The 21,849-nt window shown below is 38.4% G+C and overlaps 2 protein-coding genes across 2 annotated transcripts; both read right to left on the minus strand.

The window, feature by feature from the left end:
* Positions 1–1,340: 1,340 nt before the first annotated feature.
* Positions 1,341–18,505, minus strand: LOC145243736 (uncharacterized). Its single transcript, XM_080106784.1, has 2 exons — positions 16,721–18,505; positions 1,341–3,748 (listed from the first exon to the last, which is right to left on the minus strand). Exon 1 carries the CDS (start codon positions 18,503–18,505, stop codon positions 17,819–17,821), a length of 687 nt encoding a protein of 228 aa, XP_079962910.1. The 3' UTR covers positions 1,341–3,748; positions 16,721–17,818.
* LOC145243735 (uncharacterized) lies at positions 17,062–17,541 on the minus strand. The gene has a single exon (XM_080106783.1). The coding sequence runs from the start codon at positions 17,539–17,541 to the stop codon at positions 17,062–17,064; it is 480 nt and encodes a 159-aa protein (XP_079962909.1).
* Positions 18,506–21,849: the final 3,344 nt, after the last annotated feature.

Consider the following 21,849-nt stretch of genomic DNA (forward strand, 5'->3'; position numbering starts at 1 on the left):
GTCTTGCTTAACTTAGCAGAAAAAAATGATATAGGAGTCGTGTTGACCATTTGGTGTACGACTGCTCTTACAGCTATTTCTGATGCGTCTGTTGTAAAAGTAAGTTTTGTGTCCTCATTGTCTTTTATGTAATCCAACTTTGTAAAGTTGGCCAAAGCAGTTTTAACTTGTTTGAAGGCTTCTAAGGTAGGTCCTTATAACTTAAACTGTTGTTTTTTTAACAGACATGTCAACGGTACAAGTATTGTAGAACAGTTAGGTAAGAATCGTCTGTAGTAGTTAATTACGCCTATGAATCGGCGTACTTGTTTGACAGATGTGGGTTGTGGGAAATTTAAAATAGCACTTACTTTCTCAGGCAGTGTCGGAATTTTATTTTTTAAGGACCTCACCATTATCAATGCAAAAGGGAAGGGTGGGGGTGTAAGCATTTTTGCCAACTTGTAAAATTCACCTAACCCCTACCCCTTCCTCATCTACTAGCAGTCATTGGAGCCTGCAGCTGGCGAATGTGTGTGTACGTATCTGCCTGTCTGTCTTTCTGTCTGTCTGTCTCTGCCTTTCCTTTTTTCTTGGTAGCCATCAGCATTGCTTAACGCTGATTGGTTGGGCTGTGAAGACAATTCCAGAAAACTTTGTTCCGCCATTTTCAAATTAGTTCCAAAGAAGATTTCAGACAGTGAAGTCCTGTTCTTTTGGAATTCCGTCAGGCCCAGTGAGCGACATAAAATTCTCAACCGTCCTTAAGAGTGGAAAGCCTTTATTGAGAGGTTGAAATTGGTGTTTCAAAAAACACCCTTTCTTGAAGACGTTAACTCCTTTCAGAGAAAGGAGACCGACGTAAGAGTGACAGAGCCTGTCACTAATTATTACAAGCTGCGACTCGTAAACAGTGATCTTTGTTACCCTTTCAAACGAATGAAAAAATAGCAAGACCACAGAGAAAAGGAGAATTATTTCGGAAGAAAAGAGAGAGATACCAACCCTTTCAGAGAGAAGGAAAGAAAGAATAAGAAACCCCTCTTTTAGAGAGCTATACTTTTAAACCTTTTGAAGGTTTCGCTTGTTAAAAAAAAGAGAGACAGAGAAGAGGAGAGAAAAAGAAAAGAACTTTAAAGGAACCCAGCAACCTGCATGTTTTTCTTTTCAGGAAAAAAGAGAAAATAACTTTTTTGTTGAAAGACTGAAAAAAGAATATTTTCTATTTTTTATGTGCTTTTTGTAGCAGTCTAGGGTATAGAAGGAACTGCGTGTTCCTCTTGCGTTCGGGTGTCACCAATTTGTGGTGGTGGTGAAAAATAGGAAAAATGAATTGAATTGAGAAAGAGACGAAGTACGTGTTAAATTGAATTAAATGAACTAGGATTTATTTCGTGAAGAAACAAATGAAAGAAAAGGGTACAACACGTGTTCATGTCCGCGTTCGTCTCTCGCTGTTTACTGGTGAGAAGGAGAAAGTCTATTGTTGTAGAGAGAGAAAGAAAGAAACTCAATCCAGTTTGGTGTGCATTTCTCGCTGTTAGCTGGTGAGGAGGAAAGTGTATTGTAGTATAGAGAGAGAATGAGAAAAATGAGAAAAAGTCAATTCAGGCCATGGAGAGAGAAAGTATATAAAGTGTACATACTGTCTGTTAGCTCGTGTCCCCTACATAGTAGCAGGGGACGTGACGCGTGCGGGCGCCCCGAAAGGGGGGGGGGCGAATGGTCCGACGACCGCTCAGCTCGAGAGCTAAGTCGAAAAAGGCTGGAAACAGCTTGTCTCTTGCTTTTATAGGTGTTTCCGGTGGTCTTTTGCACATGTAAGGGTTTCCTTTGAAAAGGGTAGTGACGTTGTTCATGTGCGTACGTTAGCGTGTGTGTATGCACGTGAATGTGAGTGTATGTACGCGAACGTGAATATATGTACGTGTGTGGACGTGGGCGCGTATATTTGTGTGCGCGTATGTATATGACAAGTAATATAGCTTGAAATGTGAACGCGTGTTTTTGTGTGAGACTAGAAAAGGCTCGCGCATTTTATTTCAGCCTGTCAAGTAAGATTTGTTTTTTTTTGTATTTGTATTGTTATTTTTTATTTCATGTTACTTACAGGTTTTTAAAACCTGAGCTTAGGAAAATATAAGCAACCATAACTATTTTCTTTAAATAAATTTGGATCATTTTAAACTCATTTCGTGTCTGTTATTTCATTTGCTCATTCCTCTTTACTTAGCTTGTTTATTTTCCCCCTTTTTTCCTTTAATTTGTTACCTTAAAAAACGGATTTTGGTGACGACCCCAAAATTTCAATAGTAGTGGGGATATTTCATCCTTGTCAATCAAATGTCAGAGGAAATTAACTTTTGGTGCATTTCTCGATGTTTATTTTTAGACCATAATGTGACAGTCTTTGAAAGGTTTGTGCTTATGGAGATTTCTGCTGACAATTAGAACGTCATCCACATATGCAAACATGAATGGCAGACGTCTAAAAACTTTGTCGGACCTTTGAAAGGTTTGGCAGGCATTCCTAAGCCCAAAAGGCATCCGTACGAACTCGTAAAGGCCAAATGGTGTAGTCAGTGCAGTTTTATGAATGTCTTTTTCTGCCACTGAAACTTGGTAGTAGACTTTTACAAGATCCAATTTAGAAAAAAAGATTCTGTCGCATGCCAAGATTTATATTCAAAAATTTCACTCAAGTTGATATTTTTATACCATTGGTTGCTTGTGGGTGGTAAGACTGCGGCGTAATCTCCTGATTCTGAGTTGGTGGTATCACATTTATTTCAGCCCCAGTGTCTATTAAAATTATATCCATGAATTTGGTCGTGGATATAAAATAGACGACCTTTTCTCGAAAATTCAGCTACCGTCATCGTCTCTACTGGCTGGAATTTCCGTTTCCCTGTTTCATGTTAACAAAATACGGGTGTATACAGCATCTCGCCTCAGTACCAAACTTTCTGTGATAATAACAATAATTGTTTTATCACGATTGTCACTTCGGCCTCTGCTCAACCTTCATTTTCTATAGGCTGGTCGGTTATTGTGGGAGTAGTGACGGTCTGCATGTAATAAGTCTTGTTTAGGCAGTTTTTCTACAGTAGACTTGAGTTCATTTAGTTCCCCATATCTTGTTTGTGCTGGTTGCGGTTGAATGAGGTTTACCCTGCGGCTTCGAAGGCTTTCATGGATCCGGTCTGCTATGTCACCTATTTTTTTAGTTTTCGTCTCCTCCATCAAGAGTGTGAGGATTTGTCCAGCCATAAGCTCCACTTAATGTTCTCAGACATTTTTTTGTCACCCAGCAAGGTTCGCATGTGTTGAAGTAGTAGTGATGGGATATGCTCTCCTAATTCAACCTGAGTGAAAAGGTTGTGCAGCATTGTTTCATTAGAGACTCCAGTCCGTTTTAAAATCGGTTCCTTGAGCCTTTCATATGCGTTTTTCTCTGGAACATTTTCTAGCAAATCTGTTACTTCCTCAATGACGTTCACTGGCAGTTTTTCTACCAAGTAACAATATCATGTTTTCTATGAGGTGATTCATATTGTCTTTAATAATACCTGGATTTGAACAAACCAGGATTAGTCGGGTTGAAAGATGGGATGTTCAACGATATTGTGGTTAGGAGTGTTTTCGAAGGTTGCGATTCCATTTTCTTTTCCGGTTGTTTTTTTTTTTTTTTGGTAGTGTTCACAGTCGGGTCACCAATTTGTAGACGAACGTCAGGGTTTACCAATTGTTGGGGACTAGCATAAATCCCCTGAAATTAATAAATAAAAAGAAATAATGAAATAAATAAATAAAAATAAATAAATAAATAACAATCATGTAAAATAAACTTTTGTAAAAGAAAAAGAAATTACTTTTTTAGTGTGCACCAAGGTGGCAATCTGTGTGAAAGAAGGTGAAAACTTGAGAGCGTAAAAGAAAAATTCTACTGTGTGTAGTGGCGAAATGAGAGAAAGAGAGACTCAAGCAATGTTCTTTTTTTCATGTCTTGGAAACTACTTGTTTCCTGGAATTTTAAACATTATTGGTAATTTTAAAGAATTTCCAGAAGGTGGCCATAAAGTTGGTGCTCATTTCGAGAAAAGCTGTCATTTCAGCTACTGAATTTCACTCAGTGAGCGTGGCTGTTGGTGTCAGTTATCTTTCTCTCTGACGAGAGAAGTTCTCTGTGCCTTTTATATTTCTTTAGCGGCTCTCAGAGGCTGGCAAAAATAAGTTTTTTAAATCGAGCCCTGATTGGTCCAAAAAATTCATATTTTTGACAAAAAAAAAAAAAAAAAAAAAAAAGGTGCTTTCAGTTACGTTGGCCATTTCTTAAGCATCTGACTTTTTGACCCAAGAGGTTTGGTGTGGGTGAATGCTGTAATTCCCGCGCAAATGAATTTATAAATTTTAATGTGTGTGTCTTAGAAAAATAAAATAAGAAACAGTACACGAGTAGTTTCCAAGATATGGAGAAATGCTAGTTTAAAAAAAGTATTGGATTACTTTTCTATAATAATTTAACGTCAAATGAGCTTTATGGCCACCTTCTGGAAATTCTTTAAAATTACCAATAATGTTTAAAATTCCAGGAAACAAGTAGTTTCCAAAACATGAAAAAAATGCACCCACTTTATGGCCACTTTTTTTTAAGAGGGCGATTTGTTTTTCGTTCTTTTTTTGGGGGGGGGGGAGGTGTATAATTTTAAACAGGCGCTTCTGCAATTTAATTAACTGTTTTCCGTAAGTAACATGCCGACATTAACTGAGCAGAAGAACCGTTTAATATTTCACAAAAATTCTGTTTACATCGTCCCTCCACCAAATGTAAACAGAATTTTTGTGAATTATTAAACAGATCTTCTGCTCGGTCAATATCGGTGCGTTACTTACATTAAAATGGTTAATATATCGGTGCATTACTTACATTAAAATGGTTAATTAAACTGCAGAAGCGCCTGTTAAAAGCTGTACAGTGTAAGAGGGGTGTATAGCCTATACACCCCTCTTCAAAAAAAGAACGAAAAACATAAACCGGTAGCCACCCTCCCTTACTCAAAAAAAACAAAAAAAAAAACGGTTGCCATAAGGTGGATGCATTTTTTCATGTCTACGAAACTACTTGTTTTCTGGAATTTTAAACATTAATGATGTGTCAATGGGTTATAAAAGATATAACAATAGATCGGCTTCTACATAATGACCTCTTTATTTAACATTTGAAAACCAAGCAAAAATGTACACCGGTAAGGGGTGCAATTCGAGACGGTGAAAACTCTTGTTAGTCCCTCATGCAGCGTCTTCCCTTTTCTCAATGACAAAACAGAACAAAAAAAAAAAGTTCAAGAATGAAAACAGAGTCTATAAAATATAATGATCTAGGCATTCATTGTGCTGACTACCCTCATACCTAACAGGGATTATTCTGCCCTTTCATTTATGTTATAAAATCCCTGAATCTCACAAGATCTCTTACTATTCTTCCCGACCGTGTTGTCTACAACCTTTCCGGGCTTGGTTTTGTTGGGGATGGGGTCGGGTTTGGGCTTTCTCTTATTTCACCTTCATATTGAGGTGGTTCTGTGGTGCATATATCTCCTGTACCCTGCTCTGCATTCTTGGGTAACTGGTTCTGCACTTCATATGACTGGTCTATTATTGATGTGAGTGGGGGTGTCTCTGCAGTTTTCTTCCAATCTACTCTATTCCATCAATATAATTCCCCATCCACTTGTATATGGTATGATCACTCATCCAGTCTCTGCCATACCACTGCTTTCCTCCACTCGTTTTTGACCATTTATGTGTGGCTTCATCTGTACTACATCTCCAGGATACAATGGTTCCAGTGGTTTTACTTTGTGGTTGAAAGAATGCTCTTTCCTCCTACGGTCTTGCTTCACCATTTTTCTTAGATTTTTGGTCAATTCTGGCTTGAGTAAATCCTCTCTGATTGGGAGAAGTGTTTCTGTTCTCCTTGACATCAGCTGCTGAGCTGGTGATAAAAGACCCCTGCCTGGCGTATTCCTGTGATCCAACATTGCTAGGTATGGGTCAGCCTTATCTTACATCGCTTTCCAGAAAAGCATTTTTTTGCCATCTTTATTGCAGATTTGCCTTGCTATTGTATGGACTGACCGGTGTATGTGTAAAACACTTTTTTTTGCAAAGGTAGAAAATTCCTGGCTACTAAACTGAGGTTCATTATCAGTTACCACCTGATCTGGTATTCCATGTCGTGCAAAATGGTGTTTCACTTTAGTTATCACTGTCTTTGCTTGTGTATTAAGAAGATGATCGATTTCTCAAAAGTTGCTCATGTAATCAACTGTGCAAACTTAAAGAGATTTATTCTCACTTTCGCCCAGGGTCTGTCAGGAACTTCATGGACCCTTAATGATTCTGCCGAATTGGCTATTTCCTATTTTCTACACGTGGGGCATTTTGCAATGTAGTTCCTTATGTCACTGTTCATATTTGGCCAATACAAGCATTCTCTTGCTCTTCTGCAACATCCCTCTACTCCCAGGTGTGTGGAATGCAGCTTTTCTTTCAACACTCCCCACTGTGTCAGTGGAGCCACTACCCGGTTTCCTCTGAAAATTAACCCTCTTGCACCGTCATTTCACTCCGCATATTAAAATATGGTCTCACCTCTGTATTTTGTCTTCTGGCCATCCTTCCAGAATTACTTGCTGCAACTGCTTTGTGGCTGAGCGCAGTTCAAGCAGCCTTTCTCTCTGTTACAGGAATATATTCTGCTTCCTTGACATCATCTTCATCGTCCATATATTCACTGGCCAATCCATAGATGTATGCTCTTGATAGCATGTCTGCTAGGAACATTTTCTTACCTGGATGGTACAGAACTGTAGCATCGTAAGCCTGTAGTCACATCAGCATGTTTTGCAGTCGTTTTGCGCATTTCACCAATTCTTTTTTCATGATCGCTTCCAGTGGCCTATGATCAGTTAGTACTGTTTTCTGTCGACCAAATGTATATTGGTGAAACTGTTCACATGCATAGACTACTAGAGGTTCCTTCTCAATCTGTGTATACCGAGTTTCTGTGTCAGTCAGTGCACAGTTGATATAGGCTAGGGGTTGACCCGTTTGTAGTAGTGCAGCCCCTATGCCCTTCTCATTTGCATAACATTGAATTTGTTGGGGTCATAGTACCTTAATACTGGTGCCTCACTCACTAACTCTTTAATTTTATCAAAAGCCACTTTATGAATTTGGGACCATGTCCATGGCACATCTGCCTTCACTAGTAAATCGTCCAGTGTAGGTAACTGAAAATGTTCCCTCTTCAAAGCTTTATTCAGTGGTCTTGGGTCTACGCATATCCGTAGGCTTCCATTTTTCTTAACTACCAGTGCTAAAGCACTTACCCATGGTGTTGGGTCGCCCACTGGTTCAATAACATTCTTCTTAACCAGTTTTCCCAACTCGACTTTTAGCTTGTCTTTAAGTGCCACTGGTATTCTCCGTGCTGCTGCAACATTTGATGTTACTCCTGGATCCACCTGCAAATGTACCTCTCCTGGTAATTGACCCAATTCTTCCTTGAACACATCTCTGAAGTCATTGATAATGCTGTCCGAGTCTTGGCTGCTGGATTCATTCATTTGGGAAACTTTGGCGACCATTTTGAATTTTTCGTTATTGATTATTTCTGGATTACATTTGCATCAAGTCAAGGATGGAAATCCTCATTCACAATGACAAACTTGAATGCATATTTTTATCCAGTTTTGGGGTTTATCATTTTTACTCGACACTCTCCCAATAGCTTCACTTCTGTTCCATTCCACATGACAAGAGTCTTATTTGAATGTTCCAGTGTTTTTCCAATCACGTGTTTCTCATTCAATATGTTCGCGGACGCTCCACTATTGAACTGAAAAGAATTGGTTTTCCTTTCACCATCATTTCCGCTTTTATCACCTCTTGACTTACAGCATTCACCCTTTCCTTAATTGTTACGCCGTCTACGTGTCCCTAGTTTGAACAACTACTACTGTCGTTTTCCTGGTCATAATATTGGGTTTTGACTGTCTGCCCCTTCTTTTTCCTTGATACTTTGCATTTCACGGCAAAGTGTTTTTTCTCTTACATTTATAACAGGCTTTACCAAATGCAGGACATAACTCTTTGCTCACTCCATGCTGCAATGCACACGCCCAGTACTCTCTGTCAGATTGTGCTGATGTCTTTCTCCTGGGTCAACCCTGTTCACTCCTTCAGACCTTAGGATTCTGGACTGGACTGTAGCATTTTCAGACAGCTTACAGATGTCAATACATTTTTGTAAGTCTAACTGTCTTATTTTCAATAAATCAGCTTGTGTCCGGGGGTTGTGTATTCCCAGTACTACCTGATCTCTGAGTACTGATGAAACGCAATTGTCACAAAAATTGCATGTTTTTATCAACGTCCAAAGTGCCGTAATAAAGGATTCCACAGTCTCTGATTCTCCTTGCTTATGAAATATGTAACGCTCGTAGGTTTCATTCGTTTCCCCTATAGCATATTTATCAAATGCCTGAATAATTTCTGTGGGTTTTCTTTCGTCCTCAGGTACTGAAAATTGAAACTCGTAGTAAACTTTCAATGCGTCGTCTTCCAACATATGAAGCAAAAGTGCCCTCTGATATTGTAATGACTGTTTCGTCAAACATGTAATAATGCCGAAGTTATACCATTTCAGTTTAAACAACTTCCAATTTGCCACTAAATTGTCTTACATACATAGGGGCGCCGGAGGCCTTATGCCAGTCACTGGTCTGTTTGTTTCTTACATGTCCGCTTCCGATATTTTTTTGTCTCGTCAACGTGATGTACATATAAATTACAATGTGAAACAAGAACAATAAAGTTACTTATCTGTTTCTGCAACTAACTTTCTGCTTCTTATTCTTTTCTACATCTTACTTGAACATCTTTCCATTCCACCACTGCCGCCATGTGTTATTATCTTATTGAGGATATCAATGGATTATAAAAGACATAACGATAGATCGGCTTCAACATAATGGCCTCTTTAACATTTGAAAACCAAGCAAAAAAGTACACAGGTAAAGGACGCAATTCGAGACAGTAAAAACTCTTGTTAGTCCCTCATGCAACAAATGAAAATTTTAAAGGCTTTACCGAGAGTGGAAAAAATCCCCCCCCCCCCATTTTACGTTAAATTATTGGAAAAGTGATCCCCCACTTTTTTGAAACTAGCATTTCTTCATATCTTGGAAACTACTTGTATTGTATAGTTATCTAATAAGGGTACGTCGTGTGATCGTCTAGTGGTCCAGTCTATTTGTTCATATGCCATTGTGTATGTGTGTGTGTGTGTGTGTGTGTGGTACATGTATTTTAGACATACCTTCATGCTCGTCGATGTTGGTCCACCTGAATACATCTCGTGTCTTGGAGGGGAGACGGGAACCTGTTTTGGGATGAAGATTTATCACTCCAAAACGATGAATTAGTTTTATAGTTTTATTCACTTCCCAGATGTCTCGCAGAAGGATGGAAAGTGAATCTCTGGCCTGTGTGGCTTCTTCTGGGTTTCATTTCCACACCCATCAGCGTCCCCTCCCCGTGAAGGGGAGGAGATGACTGCTAAGCCGTCCGCTGTCTTCTATGTCAAAATCTAATCTCCCCAATTCAGCTAACCTGATCACGTGACTCACACGCATCCGATCAGCTGACCCTCACTTCCGGTCAACGTGTCTACAATATAATTTACTCACCTCCCTCTCTCTCTCTCGATCCATTCTCTAACACTTGTTTGCCGTAATTTTAAACGTTATTTTTGTTTTCAGCACCTCCCAAAAACCTGTAAAGTGGTCATTTTAAAGGATTTTTCAAGAGTGGAAAGATTCTTCATATTTATTTTATATGCAAAGACAAATTAATCGAATGGGAACTACCCACTCGAAACGCTTTCATTATATGTGGAAGACATGAGAAAACAGCTGTTCAAGACAGAGTTGTACATAAAATGTTAATGGAAAGAGTCATACTGCTGCAGACTATGCCGTGCTTAAGAACACCCCCCCTCCGCAGAATGTGCTCTGCGACCCCTACCACCACAATTCAACTTGTGCACCTCCCTCAACATACTGAATCACAATAAATGGTACTTTAAGCAAAATAACATACTCTCGGTAGAACGCATATATTCCGTAATCATTAAAAAATGACAGAAATTGGTGTTTTAAAGTTAACGTTTTTACAACTTTTAGCTACTTTTTGGTATTTCTCAGCTATTTTTATAGCCATTTCAGAGGGTTTTGGCTCTTAATCTCCTTCAAGTTTTTTAAAGAAATTTTTAACAAATTTAAACCCAAATTCCAAAACTATTTTTCCACAGAAAGTTTGATATACTGTCCAGAATTAGAGTTTAGGAGTTTATTTCAAAAATGGAGATGAAATGTCAGAAAGTGTTGGTAGGGGAAGAAAAAAAAAAACCGAAATAAATCAAAATATATATTATTTTAATTGGAATTCATTATTGAGATGTGTATTATTTTATATTAATTTATTTATTGAAAACTATTATTCTCATCTTTTTTTAGTTGCTGTTTCATGACGTTTTGGCCAACTATTCCTCTGGTCTTCGTCAAGTGGTAACCGCGATGGATAGGAACCTCGAATCTCCTAACTGCATTTTCAGCAATCATTGCCATCTGTAGTTATGAGATGGATGGCAGTGATTGCTGAGAATGCAGTTAGGAGATTCGAGGTTCCTATCTGTCTCGGTTACCTCCTGATGAAGGCCAGAGGAATAGTTAGCCGAAACGTTATGAAACAACAACTAATAAAAGATGAGAATAATAGTCCGCAATAAATAAATTTATATAAATCAAAACAACATTAAAAGTAACCAAGGCATTTTGAAATGTCTCAATCTAGGAGGAAGTCATTAAGGGCTAAAAGGCCTCTACATCCCCACTGTAGGGGCGCAGAAGTTTAAGTAAATGACATCTCTTTGCCCCAAACAAAATAATAAAAAAAAGAATGAAACAAAATCACACCCCTTTCTGATTTAAATGCACCTATCGGCTATAGAGGTTTATCAGGTTTGTGTCTAACTCTCTGACTCCATAGAAATAAATAAAAAAAACATATTTTAAGGGTGAATAAAAAAAGGCAACTTTATTTACTATTTGGGAGGTATATAGAGAAGGTTCGTTTTGTGGCAGAAGAGAATGTTCGTGAAATGTGTGTGAGAAAATCAACAGAAAGAATGTTCATAGGGTTATACTTATCGGTTTAGGTGGGAACAAAGTTGGTTTGAATTTACTTCAATGTCTTCCTTTTCTGGTTTGCGTGAATGAAGCAGTGTTTAGTCATTCAAGGCATTCGGGCCATAACGTGGGGCCAGTATGTCATTTTTGACTTTCATAACCTTTTCGGGGCTCCTCCGGCCGCATGGAAAATCAACCGTCCTTCTCTTTTCTTCTTCTTCAAAACCCCAGAAAAAAACGCGCCAAAAACCAAACTTCCTTTTTCCACTGGAAGTCCCACATCTTCCAGTCCACAGTAAATTCTTATTAATCCCCACCCGAAATAGCGGAGCTATTCCGAGAATGTTAGTTATGTTAGATAATGGTGGATAGTAGAGTGTCTTTAGCTTTCTACTATTATATATATGCTGTTTATATTTTTATTTATTTTTTTATTTTTTTACGTGTAATATATGTGATCTTTGTGCTTCGCAAAGCGAACACGTCTACCTGAGCGTGTGATGGTAGGTTTATGTGTTGAGTCTTGTATGTCCTGTATTTGAGCTGACATGCCTTCTGATATATTCTCATTTCTTGTCATTTGTTCAGTACCTTCGTTATCAGTATTTTTTTTTATTGTTGACACTACTGAATTTAACTGGTTTCAGTCTTTCTACTAAGACTGTTTGTATATCTCCCGATGGCAGTTTAATTTGAAAGTGCTTGTTTTGCCTTTGGATGACCCTATGTGGTCCAGAGTATGGAGCTTCCAGTGGTTTTTGAATCCTATCCCTTCGAAGCCACACATGGGTCGCTGATTTTAGCTTGTTAGTTTTAACTAAACAAAAAATATATGAATAAACACAATTGTCCAATTACGTTTACACATTTATTATACACTGACAAACATTTAAACAACAATAAAACACAATACAATAGTGACAGTTCGATAAGACTCACCGACTGGTGGAAAAAGTTCTCAGAGCTCACCTCGTGGTGGAACAAAGGTTCTCCTCTTCTTGAGAGGGAAAGGCAACACGTCTGCCCGGGACCAAAGAGAAAAAACCAACAAGCCTTAGAGCAGGGGCAGATTACTCCTCCCCGGTGTCCTCTAATTTTTAGTCCCCTACAACACTCCCCCCAAAATACGGAGTACTTTTAATTGAATGTTGTGAGAGGATTATTTTTTTTTTTTATGTAGAGACAAAGTCAAGCCATTTTACCTGTCTGCCTGAACGTGTTTTTTATAAGGCCGTTTTTCCAGTGTCACTTCGACTGGCATCCTTTGTGAGGGATCTACTTCTAAATATGCATCCTCGAGTGTTGCGGGTTTCAACCTGTCAATTGAGATATTTTGTTCTTCGTCCTTAATGAGGACACTGAAATACTTCTTGTTTTTCTTGTTGACTTTAAAAGGTCCGCGGTACGGTGGTTGCAGGGTATGCGACCTAGCTGTATCACAAACAAACACATGTGTGCATGTCTCTAGTGCCTTTGGCACATATGTGTTAATGCACTTGTTTATTCCTGATGGAGAATATGCCATTCTGGCCATGATGAACCATCAGTCTATCAACAAATGATGCAGGGTCCCAAACTTTATTTGGTGTATCACAAAAGTATTGTGCTGGCAGGCGTAGTGTGGTACCATACAGCGCTTCTGCTGCTGAGCAATTCATATCCTTCTTCACTGCTGTGCGCAAACCCAGCAAAATTAGAGGAAGGTGTTCTAACCACTTTGTATTGCTGGTAAGCACTGCGCGTAAAGAGGCCTTTAGGCTGTGATGTAGACGTTCGACTGCTTCGTTTGCTTGTGGATGGTATGCTGTCGTGTGTATACTTCTGGTGCCCAAAAGTCCTGAGAGTTTATGAAACAGTTCGGACTCAAACTGTCTACCTCTGTCAGTTGTCACATTTTCCGGGACACCGAATCTTGCTACCCATCCAGCGAGGAAAGTTCTGGCTGTTGTGTATGCTGTCATATCCGGCATTGGTAAGGCTTCAAACCACCTTGAAAATCTGTCGACACATGTCAAAAGATAGCATTGGCCTTTTGATACTGCACGCACTTCTTTGTCCATTCTCGCACGTCTGCTTTCATCCTCGGCCAGACATACCTGTCTGTCATCAAACATATTGACGCAATTGGCCCCTGGGTGTGATAACCCGTGTACCGCATTGAATATATCTTTCCTTAAGGATGCTGGAACATATGGGCGCAGTTTGTTAGTGCTGATATCACACACTAGGGCTGTTGGGGTGTGCCATTTTCACCAGCTGCAGTGATGTTCCATTATTCTGCAGAAGCTTCCGCAGGTGCTCGTCTTTTTCTTACTCCATAGCTAAGGTGTTGGCTTCGATGGAAGGTCCCAATGTGAAGGAGTTTATTCCTCGTGACAGTGTATCTGCTGGTATATTGTCAGCTCCCTTCACTTGTCTGACATCCGACGTAAACTGTAGGATATAGTCCAACTGACGAACCTCTCGGGGAGAGTATTTGTCTGAGGAAGACTGCAGAGCGCCTAATAGAGGCTTGTGGTCAGTCACCAAGTAGAATGGCTGTGTCTCTAGGAGCTGCCAATAATGTCTTATTGCGGAAAACGAGGCCAACAACTCTCTGGAAAATGTGCTATAGCGTGTTTCTGTGTCAATCAATTACTTGGAGAAGAAAGAAATAGGTCGCCAGTTCCCATTACATTTTTGCTGCAGGACCGCTCCAATTCCAGTTGCAGATGCATCTACTGCCAGACAAAGTTCACTATCGGGTTGAATGTGGGACAGCTTTGTGGTGTCTTCTAACATGGCCTTTACTTTGTTGAATGCTGCTATTGCTTCCTCCGATAGTGTAATGTTGCAGTTCTTCACATTTGTCAGCATATCTGTCAATGACAAAAGTACTTGGGCAACATGAGGGAGAAACCTACGATAGAAGTTAACTAATCCTAAAAATTGCTGCAACTGTCTCATTGTAGCAGGGATAGGGAAATCTCGGATGGACTTGACTGTCTCTGGGGATGGGGAAATTCCCTTCTTTGAAATATGGTGCCCCAAAAATATAATCTCGGATTGACCAAAGGTACATTTCGATGGATTTAAAACAACACCATATTAGTTCAGGCGATCGAATACTTGGTGCACATGATCTATGTGTTCCTGCCTATTCCTGCTAGCAATGAGGACGTCATCTATGTATGCACACACAAATGGCAAGTCTCGCAGAACCTGGTCTATAAAACGTTGGAATGTTTGAACTGCGTTGCGTCGTGGCCTTCGTTATAAAGATGGCCGGCCAGCTGAAAAAATGACGTCATCGCCGAGGTCCCAACAAGCAAGATATGAGGAACTCTTAGACTGTCAATAATGAACAGTAATTTTTACAGACAGCGTTACAAAACTTCAAAATTGGATTGAAATAAAGAAAGAACACAATGATTTATACTGAAACTCATCTAATATTAATAATAAAAAAATAATAAAACACAAGTTGTTTGTTTAAGTATTATAAGCAATTGAATATTTTGTTGTATTATAGATTTTAAAGATTAGAATGCGTTCTTTAATTACTTATAAATTACATTTTTAAAAAGTGAAGGAACACGATTTGATTTGTAGTAAACTTGAAGTTTATTTAATATAATTAAATGAAAATGTTATCAAAGGCAAGATAAGTTACTTTTCTATCAAACTGGACATATTTTTCGTGTTTTTATTCAATGTAACATGTTTATTCAGTTCGAAAACCATACAGTGTTTACCGATAGCAGTGTCAGAAATTTCGTGAAAATAGTGAATAATTCCACCCCATCTTTCCAAGCTTATAACTCCTCGAAAAATGTAATTCAAGCCCTAATTTTTTTTTTTTCAATTAAAGGAGCAAGGACCAAGGTTTTATTAAAAAAAAAAAAAAAAAAAAAACAATGTGTTTTTTTTTTTAAAAAAGGTTTTAAACTTCGGACTTTACAGGTAAATTTCTAAAAAAGGCATTTTTTTTTTTTTTTGTTTTAATTTTGAATATATTATTTATTGACCTTTTCTCTTCAATTTGTGATATATAAAACTCCGACATAAATTAATTATTTACTTTTTAAGAGAAAGTTAAAAATGGGTGACACTTGGGGGGGGGGCGTGAATTAAAAAAAAAACGTTTGTCTAAAATATTATATTCGGTTTATTGGAAAGAACATAAAATTTCACATTGACCCTGAAAATATCGTAAAAATAGAATCAATAAAAAAATTTTGATAGATTTTTAAAGTTTAAAAATTGAAAAATATTGAGTTCGGAAAATTCATTACTGTTTTTAAAAATACTATTAAAAAACCACCGAATATATATCAAGTTATGTCACGGTAACTTATATTGAGCAAATTTCTAAGAGTATTTTGTCTAGTTTATTATTTATTACACCTTTTTCCGAACTTACCGTGTTAAAGAGAGAGTCGGCCGCCATTTTACATTTTCCAATACATCGGTAAACACTGTATGTTTTTCGAGCTGAATAAATATGTTACATTGAATAAAAACACAAAAAATATATCCAGTTAGGTAGAAAAGTAACTTATCTTGCCTTTGATAACATTTATTTGTTTGACATTTATTTTTTGACTTTTTCGAATCTATGTGTACAGTAATACAAACCCGGAAATTTCAAGATGGCGTCTGACTCCCTCTTTAACACGGTAAGTTTGGGAAAAGGTGTTATAAATAAAAAACTGGTTAAAATACTGTAAAAAAAACTCGCTCAATATATGTTACCGTGACATAGCTTGACATATATTTTTTCTAGTTTTTTTGGTATTATTATACAAACACCGTGACAGCGTTAGGGTTAGGGTTAGGGTTTAGGGTTAGGGTTTAGGGTTAGGGTTAATTCGCTGTCACGGTGTTTGTATAAATTTACCGTTTTTTTTATTTATAACACCTTGTTTTTGGAGCTGAATAAACATGTTATATTGAATAAAAACACGAAAAATATATCTAGTTTGGTAGAAAAGTAACTTATCTTGCCTTTGATAACATTTATTTGTCATATATTTGTTTTTTGACAACTTTTTCGAATCTGTGTACAGTAATACAAACCCGAAATGAACGCGCGTTTTTTTTTTTTTTTTTTTACTTTTAAGTTTCATATATATATATATATATATATATATATATATATATATATATATAGATATAAGTATTTTTAAATTTTATCTTTCTAGCTTTAAAAAAAAGTTTAAAAATGTTATCAGCCGGCATAATTTATTTTTAAATATTGAAAATTTCAGGAAAATTAATTTTTGCTAAATTTTTAAAACGTGTCAACAGCTTAAAAAATCGTCTCTTCAAAAGAGTCGATGTTGTCTCGCATTTTCATTAGTTTTGTATGCTGTAAAACATTTTTTTTTAATATTAGCAATTTATTTGACGCTTCTTTTGAATGGTAAAAAACTTAGGATGATAATATTGAATTAAATTATAGTTACATCGTGTTAAATACAGGGGGGGAGCACGTTAAAACTTACCTTGTTTAATGGAGATATCCACGAGTTACTACCGGTGTTTACCGGTGTAAAGAAACAACTAATGGACTACCCGTGATGACGTCAGCAGATTAAATTATTTTTGCCCACCGGCCATCTTGTCTTTTAAGACGGTCTTGGTTGCGTAAACCAAATGGAACACGCAAAAATTCAAACATTCCAAACGGTGTGGTAATTGCCGTTTTGGGAATATGTTCGGGCTCCACAGGGATCTGGTGGTATACCCAAATAAGGTCTAATTTAGTAAAGACCCTATTATTCTGGGCCACTGCTGTTATATCTTGGATATGTGGTACTGGGTACCTCCGGTTTCGTAGTGGCATTTAAAGCTCGCCCGCCGTGCTAACAAGATGAAGAGGCGAGGCCCATTCGCTATTTGAAGGACGAACTATGCCAAGCTGCATCATCTGCTGAAATTCTGCTTTCGCAGCCTTTATTTTTTCAGGTGTTAAACGTCTGGCTTTACAATGGACGGGTGAGCCTTTTGTCTCAATGTAATGAGTTACAGTGTGTGGTAACACTTCCTTGTGAAAGGAGGGGACCGATATTAAAGGATATTCCTTCAACAGACTCAGGAAGGCTTCGTCCTGGTCTGTATGTGCTACCTGTGGACCTAATGGTGTGCCAGTCCCCACCACCCCACATGCTGCAAGTTGTGTGCTTGGATCTCGGAAACACTGGTCTGACATATCTACTACCAGGCCAAATGCTTGCAGAAAGTCAGTACCCAGTATAGCACTGCTTATGTCAGCCACGATGAAAACATGGATAAACGATCTGCGTAAACCCAAGTTAAGGTCCATATTATCCGTATTATCAAACCGTTTACAGCTCACAGTGTAAATTTACAGGGAGGAGACCTTTTGTCCACTGATGTTGCCGGGATAAGGGAAACTTGTGCCCCACTGTCCACTAAAAACAAGATGCCTGTATTTTTATCTACAACATAAAGTAGGCGGCCAGAGCAGGATGCACCGACAGTTGATGCCGCTTTCGTCTGTCGGTTTAGGCTTTTCCCTGCCCCTTATAGTTGCAAGGTGGAATACAAGAGTTGGCATTTTCGCCAAATCTCTTGTGCTTTCAACAAATAGATTCTTGCTTGCGTTCCCGGGACTGGCTGCGACCTCCTCTGCTGCCATGTCCCTGCTTCTGGTTTAATGATAGTCTGGCAATGTCTTCCGCCATTCTGTCCATACGGGCTTCCAACCGTTTTTGGCCCTCCATTAATTTTTCCAGAAGCTCGTCTTTTCCAGAGGTCTTCACGCTGGATACTGCAGACGATTGTGTGGATAATATGTCTGCAATGTGATCTGCTATGACGGCGAGTTGTTCCACCGGCGTGGACTCGTCCTGAGCAGCGATAACCACCTTATACTCCGTCGGGATCCGTTGGAGGAAAATAGGCTTAACGATGCTTTTATCCATCGCACCTTCAGCTAATTTTTGTAACCGTTTTAGAAATTGGGACGGCTTGCTATCTCCCAGGGTCTCTTGTTTCAACAACTGCGAAATACGCTTATGTGTGGAAACAGTCACAGCAGTCGTGACTCTCTCCTTAAGTACATCGTACGGCTTTTCTCTAGGTGGAGAGATTATTAATTCTCTTACCTCAGTAATTGTATCCTGAGGTAAAATGGATGCGACGTAACAGAATTTCTCTGCCTGGTTGTCAATCGATTTTTGTTTGAAAAATAAATCGAGTTGAGCAAAAAACAAAGCAGGGTCGTCGCGAACTAATGAGGCATTAACGTTACAAGTTGTCGCCATTTAAAAAAAAAATATATTTATTTATTTATTTATTTTACCGCACTGGAAACTACAACAGTCTAGCAGGAGGGCATGGAAAGAAAGGAATAGTAATAATACGACGCGGAGGGTGAGGGGGCACAGAGACAGAACGCAACGTACTCGCCCATATCAGCCAATCCTGTATCAGGCGCCGAATTTGACAGTAATACCGACAGCCGTTTCAGGAACGAAATTTTCCTATATTTCGAAAAAAAAACTTGTTACATTTGTTGTGCACGATTAAAACAAAACCCTAGTTCTATCCTTATTCTATCAACAAAAATATGTAAAGAATAGAAGAAAAATCGTGTTGCTATCTTAATTACGCTACTCTACGATGTTTCTCCGACATCTTGTTATCTTCCAAAAGGGTGCGCATGTGACGTAACAACTACGATGGAGTGCGGTCTCCAAGTTCGACCCGCGTAAATAGGTTGCGTAGCATCGACTCATTTGATAAGCCAGTTCGTTTTAGAATTGCTTCTTTCAGTCGGTCATAAGGGGTTTCTTCTGGTATAGTTTCGAGTAAATCTATTACCTCCTTCATAATGTCGGTACGTAATTTCTCGACCAGGTAAGTGTATTATGTCCTTTGCGACATTATCCGCTTTGCGTTGAATAACGCTTGGATTTGGATGAACCAGGATTTGATGTTGGCTGGGTTGAATACCGGGAGGTTTAACAATAGGGTGGCTGGAGATATTTCTGAATGTGACGAATCCATGCTCTTGTTTCACTTGATTTAGTTCTGAAAATGATTTGGAAACCTTTAAATTGCCGGTCTCTGGTCTTTGCGTAGGCAAGGAGTTGGTGTAGACTGACGTCTGCGGTCCCGATTTAAATAGGAAAATAGCGTGATGTGCAACTGTGGAGTTGTAGAAGAAAGTATATATTTCATTTCACGGTCGGGTGTCACCAATTTGTAGGATACAGGAGGATGTGCATGTTTTTATCTCATGGTCGGGTGTCATCAATTTGTAGGGGTGAAGAAGTTTAAGTAAAATTAAATCTCTTTGCCCCAAACAACATAATAAAAAAAGAATGAAAAAAAATGACATTTCTTTCTAACTTAAAATGTACCGCATTTATTTTTTAACAAAAACAACAAGGTGAATAAACAAAGGTCCGATTGGTGAAAGTTCTTTTGAAGTCGGGTTAGGGTTAGAATGTTAGATGAAAGTCCTTCGAGGAATCAAGGAGTTCAGAAGGTGAAAATAATGAGATTATTTTACAGTTTGTGTTTTATTTGGCAAAGTTCACCTTACTTAAAAGTCTCATGAGAAGTAATTCACGAGGAAAGTAATTTGTTGTTATTAATTAGAAAATATGCAGAATGGACACGTGTGTGCAAAAGTGATTTTTGAGTGTCCACGTGGCGTGTGTAGTCATGGTGTTGACGGCTTCGGCAGCGACGATGTTATGAAGACGAGAGGCATGTTCTCGTGTGTCGTTAAAGCGAGAAGAAAAGAAGAAGACTGAAGTGACTGAATGAACGAAATGAAATGAATTAATTCTAGAAGACTATTTGATGCGTTTTTATACATTTGGGCCGGCTCCAAAAACACGATTGCTACTGCTGATATTTTGTTTTTTTTGGAAAAGCGTTAAAAAGACACTCTTCTGAATTTTCTCATTGGTCACTTGTGTCACGTGATACTGTCGGCAACTATGTCCGCCAGAAATATGTTCATTTTACTTTTGTTGCTGTGAGAAAAGTGTGTGGGCGTATTTGAAATTGTGTCGTTGCTGGAAGAACTTATTTTTGTGCAAAATGCGCGGGGAAATTAAAATGAATAAAGGTTCATTAATTTGCGCGCGCGCGCGCGTGTGTGTGTGTGACTGCACACCACTAAGATGAGATAGATACAAACTTGATAACTTATGAAAAATACGTGAATTTTTATTCATTAATTCATCTTATCGTAGCCTCAACGCCTTCATGGCGAGACTACTCAAACAGGATAAAGGCGCGTAGCCTCAACTGTAAAACACAGTTGCGCGCACATTGTTTCGGCTATGTGAAAATTCGCTTTTCTACACCCATGCAAATTCTGTGGACTTATAAACGAACCCCTACTTTTTTCTACCGTCTTGGAGAGCATCTTACATCATAAAGATGTTAAAAAATTTTTTTTTTTTTTTTTTTCATCCAATCGGATTACGAAGAAAACAAATTAAAAAAATGTTTTTTTCTGAGCCGGTTGAAATGTATAAAAAGGGCATTTTTTGCCCAAACGAATCAGTCGACCCCCAAGTCGATATCCAGTAATCGTACAGGACTGGTGGCTGAAGTATTGTGTCTGTTCAGATGCTGCACTAAAATTAATTGTAAAGTCAATGGAGGGAGAAACCTTTCTATACTAAGGCAATTTTATTTTTTCTAGAATGCCCCTTTTGAGGGGAGCTGGTTATCTCTCACATTAAACCGACCTTGTGTTACATTTTGTTTCGTGGGAAACAAATAAATAACCAGTCGACCCCCAAGCAGCATGCTGTAGGCATCAACGTCGATCTCCGTCCTCGGGACGTTAAACACACGTACGCCCGACAATTATCCTCGTGGAGATGGGCTTTTTACACATGGATTTTTACCTTTTCTATCTTTTGGCTAAAATAAGCGATAGACTTTTATTTTTTAATTGTTCCTTAAAAGAACTAGTTATTTCTAACCAAGAACTTTCATTTTTCTACTTCATTTCATTTTATTACCTCAGTCGCAGGAGGACTCATAGAGATGAAACTTTCTGATCTTGTCTTTTCATTTATCTATAATTTAAAAAAAAATAAATTTTGTATTCAATTTATTCATCCGCCTCAGTCATCTTTGCTTGATTGTTCAACAACACTGTTTTTTACACTTTATTTTTATTTTTATTATTTTAAGTGTGCGGGACTAACGTCGACACAACGTCCTGCAACAAGGGCTACGCGCAGTGGCGTAGGATCAGTTTTTGCCACCCGGGGCGGTCGGAAAATTTCCTCCGCCCCGCTGGCATATAATTTTGCCCCCACCCCACCCGCTGGCATATGATTACCTGTTCCCCCCCTCGCTGGCATATAATTACATGTTTTGCCCCTTCCCCTGCTGGCATATGATTACCTGTTTTGTCGCCCCCCCCCATCTACTGCTGGCATATGACAACCTGTTAAAACCATCAAAATTCCAAAAAACCCTCAAAATATTTATTTTTATTGAACTAATGTTTACACAATTGCCATCAGATTAATGTTTACACAATTCCCATTTTTTTTTTAATCTTATTTTAATTTAACAATTTCTTTTCAATAATTTGAATAACAAGCATGTAAACATTAATCTGAAA

The sequence above is a fragment of the Euprymna scolopes genome, chromosome 22 (assembly GCF_053919585.1).
Source record: "Euprymna scolopes isolate OS-2025 chromosome 22, ASM5391958v1, whole genome shotgun sequence".
NCBI lineage: Eukaryota > Metazoa > Mollusca > Cephalopoda > Sepiida > Sepiolidae > Euprymna > Euprymna scolopes.

What these genes read in the sequence shown, in the direction of transcription:
- LOC145243735 (XM_080106783.1), bottom strand. Translation starts at nt 17,541, where the DNA reads ATGGACCTTAACTTGGGTTTACGCAGATCGTTTATCCATGTTTTCATC.
- LOC145243736 (XM_080106784.1), bottom strand. Translation starts at nt 18,505, where the DNA reads ATGGCGACAACTTGTAACGTTAATGCCTCATTAGTTCGCGACGACCCT.